Below are 11,012 nucleotides of genomic sequence, written 5' to 3'. Positions count from 1 at the left end.
AATGCTTCTTTTTGAAAATTTTTGTGAAGAGAAATGAGAATTTTTCATGATTTTTTCCTTCTCAAAAACACCTCAACAAAAATGGTGTTGTAGAAAAGAAAAATCGATCTTTACAAGAATTAGCTATCTCCATGCTTAATGAATATGATCTACCAAAATCTTTTGGCTAAAGTGTTAATACTGCATCTATATGTAAATGAATCATGTTTTAATAAGACCTGTTTTAGATAAAACATCTCTTATGAGCTTAAATTTAATAAAATAATAACTACAAATCATATATAGCTATAATTTCAAAGTCTTTGGTTGCAATGTTTTATTTTGTGAAAGACAAAGAGATACTGGAAAAAGTTTGAGTAAAAAACGGACATTGGCATATTCTTAAGATATTCTACATGTAGTAAAGTATATAGAGTTTTATTAAAAGAAACTCATGATACTTGAAGAGTCAATGAATGTTGTTTTTGATGAAACACATGTTGCCACTAATAAAGTTTCTGCTAGTGATGAATTAGAAATACCTATTGAAGATCTTAGTATTAAAGATAGGAAAGCAGTATCAAATGAATCTCAGAAAGAGCCAGAAAAATCTCTCCCTCGGGATGGAGATTCTCCACTCACCATTCCTCAGGAGTTAATAATAGGTGATGTATCTTCAAGGTGTAAGAACTCACTCTTCTTTAAATTGCTTTAAATAATGTTGCTTTCGTGTCTCAAATTGAACCAAAGTCTTTTAAAGTTGTTGAATCTGATGAATTCTGGTTAATTGCTATGCAAGAAGAATTAAATAAATTTTGAAAAGAAATAATGTGTGGGAACTAATCTCGCGTCCTAGTGATCATCCTGTTATAGGTACTAAATGGATATATAGAAATAAAATGGATGAATCTGGTAAATTGTTAGAAATAAAGCTAGACTAGTTGTTCAAGGCTATTAGTCAAGAAGAAAGAATATATTATGAGGAAACATTTGTTCCTGTTGCTAGTTAGAATCTATTCGCATGCTTCTTACATTTACATCTCATAAGATTTTTACTTTAATTCAAATGGATGTAAAAAGTGCTTTCTTAAATGGATTCTAATGGAGGAAGTGTATGTTGAACAACCTCCTGGTTTTGAAAGCTTGATAATCCAAATCATGTTTTTAAATTAAATAAAGCACTTTATGGTCTTAAACAAGCTCCTAGAGCTTGGTATGACCTATTGAGTAAATTTTGCGTAGAAAATGATTTTAAAAATGGGACTTATTGATATACTACTCTTTTTTATCAAAATTAAAGATAATGGTACTTTTATTAGTGCAAATCTATGTTGATGATATTATATTTGGTGCTACTAACTTTCTTCTGTTTGTGAAGACTTTTCTAAGTGTATGCATAGTGAGTTTGAAATGAGCATTGATGGGAGAACTTAATATTCTTCCTTGGCTTCAATTAAACAACTTGAAGATGGAATCTTCATAAATCAAGAGAAGTACACAAGGGATACTACTCAAAAGGTTTAAGTTCGATAAGCCAAAAGTACCAAAGACTCCGATAGAGTACCACTACAAAAGCTTGATAAGGATGAAAAAGGTAAAAACGTAGATATTAAAGCTTATAGAGGTATGATCGGATCCTTGCCTTTACTTAATTGTGAGTAGTACTCAATATTTATGTTTAGTGTATGCATGTGTGCTAGATTTCAATCATGTCCTAAAGAATCGCACTTGCATGCTGTAAAAAGAATTTTTAAATATTTGCTTGGTACCGTTGATTTAGGCTTATGGTATTCTAAAAATGCATCTTTAGATTTGATTGCATATTCTGATGTTGATTTTGCTGGTAGTCTAACTGATAGAAAAAGTACTAGTGGAACATGTCATTTTCTAGGTAGTTCTTTAGTATCTTGGTATAGTAAAAAGCAAAATTTTGTTGCATTATCTACCACTGATGATGAATATATTGTTGTTGCTAGTTGTTATTCTCAAGTTTTATGGATGAAACAAACCTTGCGTGATTTTGGTTTAAATTTTGAACAAGTACCAATCTTTTGTGATAGTACTAGTTCAATTAATTTAACTAAAAATCTCATTCAACATTCTAGAACAAAGCATATAGATATTAGACATCATTTTCTTCGAGAGCATATGCAAAATAAGAATATTGTCATTAATTATGTTAATACTAAGAACCAGGTAGCAGATATTCTTACAAAGGCATTAAATGAAGAAGCCTTTTGTAAAAATAGACTTGCACTTGGTATTATTAGAATTGCCTAATTATGTTTGATAGGGGGAGCATCATTCATATTTCTATGAATATATGTGTTATAATTTATTGAGGGGGAGCATTATTTGTATGATTAAGGGGGAGAAAAATCACTTGTATATCTTTTTGTTGATAACAAAAGGAGGAGAAGTATTTTTGGTATTATGGTGGTTTGTCATCATCAAAAAGAGGGAGATTGTTAGCTTTAGGGCTTCAATCAAACCAAGTATTTTGATGATAACCAAGTATTTTGATAATCAAACCAAGTATTTTGATAATCAAACCAAGTATTTTGATGATAACAAACTCAAATTTTTTTGTACTAACATTTTCAGTGTTTCAGAGTTACTATCTTGTAGAGCTCGGAAAGACGATTCCAACACAATTTGAATCGCTCAAATCGAAATTCAAACAAGAAAGTTATAAGCAAAAGAAGATTGAGAGGAAATCCAACGTGGCAGTGACACGTGGCACCTTGTTGACGTGACATTCGACGTGGTGGCTGACATGGCACACAAACGGTTAATATTGATGACGTGATAGCTGACGTGGTGCTCCAATCGGTCACTTTTTGCTGAGGTGGCGATGGCGTAGCAGTGACATGGCGACACGTGGCGCGGTTTAAGATTTTTCAACCTTTCGAATTTGATTTCCTTCCTTAAATTGTCATCCTTCAAATCCTTTTTATTCTCCAAATCTCAATAATTCCAAATTTCAAAACTCTTTTTCAAATCCTTTCCTTTCTATTTTTATTCAAAATCTCCACCCTTCATTTGCAATTATATCCAATGGCCAAAATTTATCCCCCTCGCCTATAAATTCAACTTGATTTTACTCTTCATGGACACACCAAAAAGCTATCAAGTCTTAAGCTCTCAATTCTCTCTACTCTCAAATTCTTGTCCTCCTTGCTCCTAAATTGACCTAGAGTTATTTTTGTGAGTTTTTTTCTGAGTGCTCAACTTGTGTATTAAGCCTTCAAGAGGTAATATTGTGAGGTTTTATTTTAATTTTTGGGAATTGTATTAAAGTGTGGGTACACCTTGGGTTGTGAGAAAAAGAAATTGGTTTGATCCTAAACCAGTAAAAAGGATCTTGGGTTTCTCTTTAGCCTAGAAAAAAGAGGGTCGTGTGTCGGTTTAGTCCTCACCTGTAAGAGGATCAGAAGGAGTCTTGGAGAGTGGAGTAGGCAATTTGCCAAACCAGTATAATTACCAGTGTTTTCTCTTCCTCTCTCTTTTATTTCTTGTTTTCAAAATTTTTGCTTCTTATCTTAGTTATTTTTTTTAATCTTTCCAAATTACATGATTTAATTTTTAGTGTGTTATTTAAATTTATCCTTGATTAAATTGTCTTTAAATTTGAAGTTATCATAACTTGCATGATTTAAGTTTTGTCTTGCATAAATTTTCTTTAATCAAATTAGTGGGTTAATTTTATTGAGCATTGTTTGAAGACAAAATTATTTTTAAAAAAAAATTGATAGTCAACTCCATTCACCCCTCTAGTATTGCCTTTAGATCCTACAACTAGACGACCGCTTAGCAACTGAACCTTGACAACAATTTTGAGCAGAAGTTGAAAAACTGGAACAACAACTTGCCCTCCTTCACTTGTTTCTTCAATTACATCTTAATTTCAACTCTAGTGACTCCAAATAAATTATAGACTCTTGCTAACATATAAAAGCTTATCAAACAAGAGCCAATTACAAATTTAAATGAGAAATTAAAGAGAATTAAAAGGTCAAAACTCAGAAAACCATATCAGTGCATCAGTTTCATATAACTCATATAAATACCCACCAAACCAAAATTAAACCGAATTGAATGCTTATATGATGCTTTGATACCAATTATAGGAATGTATCAAAAATAGTGGAAGCAACAAGGATCATCTAAGCACTCTAATTCATTAATTTTGGAGATAGCGGAAGCAACATGCTTTCGAACTACACCCTAATGAGTGAGATGTTGTTAGAGATAGAGTTCAAAACCAAGGGTTACTTTAGTATATTATGAATCATCTGCATTACGTAAAGGTTCAAGTCATAAGACACATTTGCTTATGTACAGTGTTATATAGACTGAAATTGCTCGATGGAAGTGAAAAGACCCACTAATGTGGATATGGTGGAAATTCCACACACGTAGGTGCCGTCGTCCATTGACGAGGCATGTGTGTGATTTTTTTTTAATAAAAATTATCATTTTTTTAATGATTTGTTGTTATAATTATTATTTTTAAAATCTTAATTGAATGGAATTGGTCTTCAGCCATTGGTTTTCCACTCGTGTCGACTTCTACGCGTACGTTCTGTGGTTGGACGCAACTCCCTCCCCTGATAGTTTCGCGTTGCAGTTGGGTTTTGAGGCTTATAAAAGGCGCAACATCTCAACATTTTTCATCAGATCAGTTTTCCATTCTCTTAACAACGAAATCTCTCCTAATCCCTTCCATTTTGTTTTTTCTCGTTTTTTTTTTCAAGCAAATCTGTTTGAAGGTATGAGTTTTCGATGGGCAACGGTGCATTTTCGATCGAGACTTTTTTTTTGTTGTTTTATCCTCGGGACAATGTGGCAGTATCATTGACCTGCTTGCACACTTGGGCAGAGCTGCAAAACATCTTAAAGAGAGCAAGATCTGTGACTCAACCTGTAACGAGCTTATGTTTTGCAGGTTCCATTCTTTGTCCAACCGTCGTTATCTAGCCGTTTGCTACTATCCCATTTCACCATCAGAGGGTTTCGTTTCCAACAACTTCCATTGTTTTAAATCTAAAACGAACATCCTTTCTTTATCTGGTCGAGGAGAGACTGAAGGTCAAAAAAGGGGAAACAACAACCGGGGTTGTCAAAGAAGAAGGGAGGAGTAAAGAAGACAACAATTCACTTGGCAAAAATGACCACATCATCAAAGTTTAATCAACAAGTAAATCTCTACTTCAGCATTCCATGGGTGAACTAACGATCAAATAAGACCATAAATTGTTTAAAAAAAATTTCTTAATTTCAATAGTTCTTTTAAAACAATAATGACTAAATCAACACCAAACTTAAATTTCAAATGAAAGAGAAAAAAATAAAAGAAAAACATTCTCATTTAAAAGGACCAACAAATTAAGACAAATCCCTTACCTTTCAAATTTAAATTCGATTTAGGATTCAAGCTAATCTAAACATGCTAACCTAAGTCTAATATTTTTGATCGAAAGATCGAAATTTCAAATCTTTATTTCTCATGTTATAAAAAGAAGTCTAGATATAAAGAAACAAAATAAAACAGTTTCTGACTTCTCACCGAGTTAGTTATTTTGATTCCAATTGCAGTGGTAATACAATGTAGTGGCTTTCTACACTCATTGTCTATTTAAATAGACAATTACACTAATAGCCTAAAACTATTATTTTTTTTTCATGAATAGCTTATTGTGCTAGGATATTTCATAAAAATCTAGCCTAAATGTCATATACACTCTTGCATAATTTTGACCATTTTTTTAACCAAAAAGGAAATATGAAACGCACATATGGAATATATTAGAAAAATGCCACATATGTAAAATATTAGAAACACTGCACATATGAAAAATATTTTTTTTAAAAAAAAAAAAAAAAAAAAAAAACGCCACATGTAGAAATATTATATTAAAATAACCATCATCATAAATAGGAACATTCAAATCACATGTAGTTATATAATGTAAATTTATAAAAGCACGACGAATGATAAAAAAAACCAAAATCACATATAATCCATTGTAATACAATAAATATACGTCTTTTAATGGAGGATTCTGCCGGTTGAATACATTCAAGATTCGAAATATTGATGTTGATGTAAATATTGGGGTCCCAATTTTATGAAAAGATCGACTTTGATGAAAATTTCAGGAAAGTTTAGGAAAATTGATGAAAATTGTTATAATTAATTAATGAAACTTTGATTATGACCTATATTTGACCATTTTTAATCATAATTTCTATTAAGTAAGACGGTATTTAGAGGTATAGTGTAAATATTTGTGTAAATGTCAATGCGAGAGCATAAATTTAAAAAAGAAATTGAAAAATAATTACAAAATAATATCAAATATTGGCAATTAATTGCAAAATTAAAAAACATGAAATGTTTGCCTACAAAGTAATTGTAAGTTATTTATTGTAAAACCTACATGTCTAATACCAAAAAGATGACCTTAGAACATCTAATCCATAATTCTGATAATTCTGGTAGAAACTATATTATTGCTCCCAGATCATCCTATATTGAAAATGTTGAAGATAGTTACTTAGATGAAAATGATAGGACTCGTATAGCCAATATATAGACTCTATTAGTGGATACATCTCATTAGTCGATGATCTTCTTCCTTCATGTGGATAATAACCATTCGGTGAAAAGTTAGGCCGGAAATTGTTACGGTCAAATCTTGAACGACCATCATAATATGAGTAAAAATAATTATCTTGACCATAGTTTTGTTGTGTATTACTACTACTTATGACCATAGTTTTCTAAGTCTTTTTCTTTGAAATTAAAACTTTGGATGGTAAAAGAAGCAAAACTCACGTCAATTCATTTTTTAAATGAAATTATGTAAAAATTCAATGGAAAAAGATTTGAATGAAATTAAAAATAAATACATGTTATTTTTATCAATTGTGATTCTTTAGAAATGAAAACTTTAGATGGTAAAAAAACAAAACTTACATCGATCCAATTTTGAGGTGAAATTGTGTGAAAATACAATGGAAAAATGTTGAATGAATTTAAAAATAAAGAGAAAAATGTCTTTTTAGTCTCCGAGTTTTCCAGAATAAATGTGTTTGATCCTTGAAGTTTTAAGTTAGCCGTTTTAGTCCCTAAGTTTTCATTAATATGTTTAAAAGGTCTTTTTCATTAACAAAATTGTTTAAATTAACATATCTGTTAAAATAGATTATTTAAATGATGACGTGGTTTGCTAACTAAGTTGATGATTTGGATTTAAATTCGTCTCGTGAAGTAACTAGACGAATTTCAAGAGAAATGAACTCAATGAACTCAACTTCACGTCATTTCTGTTTTTATCTCGTGAAATAACTTCGTGAGACGAACTTTACAAGATAAATTTAAATCCAAATCATCAACTTAATCAGTAGGCCACATTATCAACATTTAAAAAAAATTGCTTGGATAGATTGTTAATTTAAATAGTTTTGTCAACGAAGACTTACAAACCTATTATTGAAAACTTAAGGACTAAAATGACTAATTTGAAACTTCAAAGACCAAACGCATCTATTCCAAAAAACATGGGGTCTAACCATGTATTTTTCCCAAAAATAAACAATTGTTATTGTTTTTCTCAATTTTGGTTTCTTAAAAATGAAAGCTTTGGATGATAAAAAAATAAAACTTACATCGATTCAGTTTTGAGATGAAATGATGTGAAAATTCAAAGGTTTTTATGAAGTTAAAAATAAATAAATTTTATTAACTTTCTCAATTTTGGTTTCTTAAAAATGAAAGCTTTGGATGATAAAAAAATAAAACTTACATCGATTCAGTTTTGAGATGAAATGATGTGAAAATTCAAAGGTTTTTATGAAGTTAAAAATAAATAAATTTTATTAACTTTCTCAATTTTGGTTTCTTAAAAATGAAAGCTTTGGATGATAAAAAAATAAAACTTACATCGATTCAGTTTTGAGATGAAATGATGTGAAAATTCAAAGGTTTTTATGAAGTTAAAAATAAATAAATTTTATTAACTTTCTCAATTTTGGTTTCTTAAAAATGAAAGCTTTGGATGATAAAAAAATAAAACTTACATCGATTCAGTTTTGAGATGAAATGATGTGAAAATTCAAAGGTTTTTATGAAGTTAAAAATAAATAAATTTTATTAACTTTCTCAATTTTGGTTTCTTAAAAATGAAAGCTTTGGATGATAAAAAAATAAAACTTACATCGATTCAGTTTTGAGATGAAATGATGTGAAAATTCAAAGGTTTTTATGAAGTTAAAAATAAATAAATTTTATTAACTTTCTCAATTTTGGTTTCTTAAAAATGAAAGCTTTGGATGATAAAAAAATAAAACTTACATCGATTCAGTTTTGAGATGAAATGATGTGAAAATTCAAAGGTTTTTATGAAGTTAAAAATAAATAAATTTTATTAACTTTCTCAATTTTGGTTTCTTAAAAATGAAAGCTTTGGATGATAAAAAAATAAAACTTACATCGATTCAGTTTTGAGATGAAATGATGTGAAAATTCAAAGGTTTTTATGAAGTTAAAAATAAATAAATTTTATTAACTTTCTCAATTTTGGTTTCTTAAAAATGAAAGCTTTGGATGATAAAAAAATAAAACTTACATCGATTCAGTTTTGAGATGAAATGATGTGAAAATTCAAAGGTTTTTATGAAGTTAAAAATAAATAAATTTTATTAACTTTCTCAATTTTGGTTTCTTAAAAATGAAAGCTTTGGATGATAAAAAAATAAAACTTACATCGATTCAGTTTTGAGATGAAATGATGTGAAAATTCAAAGGTTTTTATGAAGTTAAAAATAAATAAATTTTATTAACTTTCTCAATTTTGGTTTCTTAAAAATGAAAGCTTTGGATGATAAAAAAATAAAACTTACATCGATTCAGTTTTGAGATGAAATGATGTGAAAATTCAAAGGTTTTTATGAAGTTAAAAATAAATAAATTTTATTAACTTTCTCAATTTTGGTTTCTTAAAAATGAAAGCTTTGGATGATAAAAAAATAAAACTTACATCGATTCAGTTTTGAGATGAAATGATGTGAAAATTCAAAGGTTTTTATGAAGTTAAAAATAAATAAATTTTATTAACTTTCTCAATTTTGGTTTCTTAAAAATGAAAGCTTTGGATGATAAAAAAATAAAACTTACATCGATTCAGTTTTGAGATGAAATGATGTGAAAATTCAAAGGTTTTTATGAAGTTAAAAATAAATAAATTTTATTAACTTTCTCAATTTTGGTTTCTTAAAAATGAAAGCTTTGGATGATAAAAAAATAAAACTTACATCGATTCAGTTTTGAGATGAAATGATGTGAAAATTCAAAGGTTTTTATGAAGTTAAAAATAAATAAATTTTATTAACTTTCTCAATTTTGGTTTCTTAAAAATGAAAGCTTTGGATGATAAAAAAATAAAACTTACATCGATTCAGTTTTGAGATGAAATGATGTGAAAATTCAAAGGTTTTTATGAAGTTAAAAATAAATAAATTTTATTAACTTTCTCAATTTTGGTTTCTTAAAAATGAAAGCTTTGGATGATAAAAAAATAAAACTTACATCGATTCAGTTTTGAGATGAAATGATGTGAAAATTCAAAGGTTTTTATGAAGTTAAAAATAAATAAATTTTATTAACTTTCTCAATTTTGGTTTCTTAAAAATGAAAGCTTTGGATGATAAAAAAATAAAACTTACATCGATTCAGTTTTGAGATGAAATGATGTGAAAATTCAAAGGTTTTTATGAAGTTAAAAATAAATAAATTTTATTAACTTTCTCAATTTTGGTTTCTTAAAAATGAAAGCTTTGGATGATAAAAAAATAAAACTTACATCGATTCAGTTTTGAGATGAAATGATGTGAAAATTCAAAGGTTTTTATGAAGTTAAAAATAAATAAATTTTATTAACTTTCTCAATTTTGGTTTCTTAAAAATGAAAGCTTTGGATGATAAAAAAATAAAACTTACATCGATTCAGTTTTGAGATGAAATGATGTGAAAATTCAAAGGTTTTTATGAAGTTAAAAATAAATAAATTTTATTAACTTTCTCAATTTTGGTTTCTTAAAAATGAAAGCTTTGGATGATAAAAAAATAAAACTTACATCGATTCAGTTTTGAGATGAAATGATGTGAAAATTCAAAGGTTTTTATGAAGTTAAAAATAAATAAATTTTATTAACTTTCTCAATTTTGGTTTCTTAAAAATGAAAGCTTTGGATGATAAAAAAATAAAACTTACATCGATTCAGTTTTGAGATGAAATGATGTGAAAATTCAAAGGTTTTTATGAAGTTAAAAATAAATAAATTTTATTAACTTTCTCAATTTTGGTTTCTTAAAAATGAAAGCTTTGGATGATAAAAAAATAAAACTTACATCGATTCAGTTTTGAGATGAAATGATGTGAAAATTCAAAGGTTTTTATGAAGTTAAAAATAAATAAATTTTATTAACTTTCTCAATTTTGGTTTCTTTGAAATGAAAGCTTTGGTTGGTAAAAAAAACCAAAACTTACATAAATTCAATTTTGAGGTGAAATTATACATTGATGTGTGAAACTATACCGTTCATATAATCAAAACAAGTCTATAAGCATTAAAAAACTTCAATCGAGCCTATTTCTTAAAAAAATAAATAAATAAATGAGCATGTCAAAATCTCGAAATTTCAAAATTTCGACGAAATTATAAACAATGAATCTATTAAACAATATATTCTAGTATATATGAAATATATAGTTGACACAACTAAGGGCATTTGTATTACTTGTAATGAAATAACATAAGTTTATAAGAATATGGCGAATAAAACAAAGTTTATAATCAAACAACTAAAATCAAGAACAATATACATTCTAATATATTAAATGTAAGTTTCTTAAATGCATGAACGATTCTATTGGGACAATATATCCTATTATATATGGAATATATAAGTAACACAACTAGCAACATTTAAATTACATCCAGTGAAATAATGCAAAATTATAAATATA

General features: G+C 28.0%; 1 protein-coding gene across 1 annotated transcript in view; it reads left to right on the top strand.

Annotated features, from left to right (window-relative positions):
- The first annotated feature begins 451 nt into the window (after window positions 1-451).
- The window catches only part of LOC120075757, a 15,893-nt gene continuing 5,332 nt past the window's right edge, over window positions 452-11,012 (top strand). Inside the window, exon 1 of the mRNA XM_039029410.1 lies at window positions 452-660. Within this exon, the coding sequence (XP_038885338.1) occupies window positions 452-660 (209 nt within the window). The remainder of the gene's footprint in view (window positions 661-11,012) is intronic.

The sequence above is a fragment of the Benincasa hispida genome, chromosome 1 (assembly GCF_009727055.1).
Source record: "Benincasa hispida cultivar B227 chromosome 1, ASM972705v1, whole genome shotgun sequence".
Lineage (NCBI taxonomy): Eukaryota > Viridiplantae > Streptophyta > Magnoliopsida > Cucurbitales > Cucurbitaceae > Benincasa > Benincasa hispida.
This window is presented reverse-complemented; position numbering and strand designations above follow the sequence as displayed.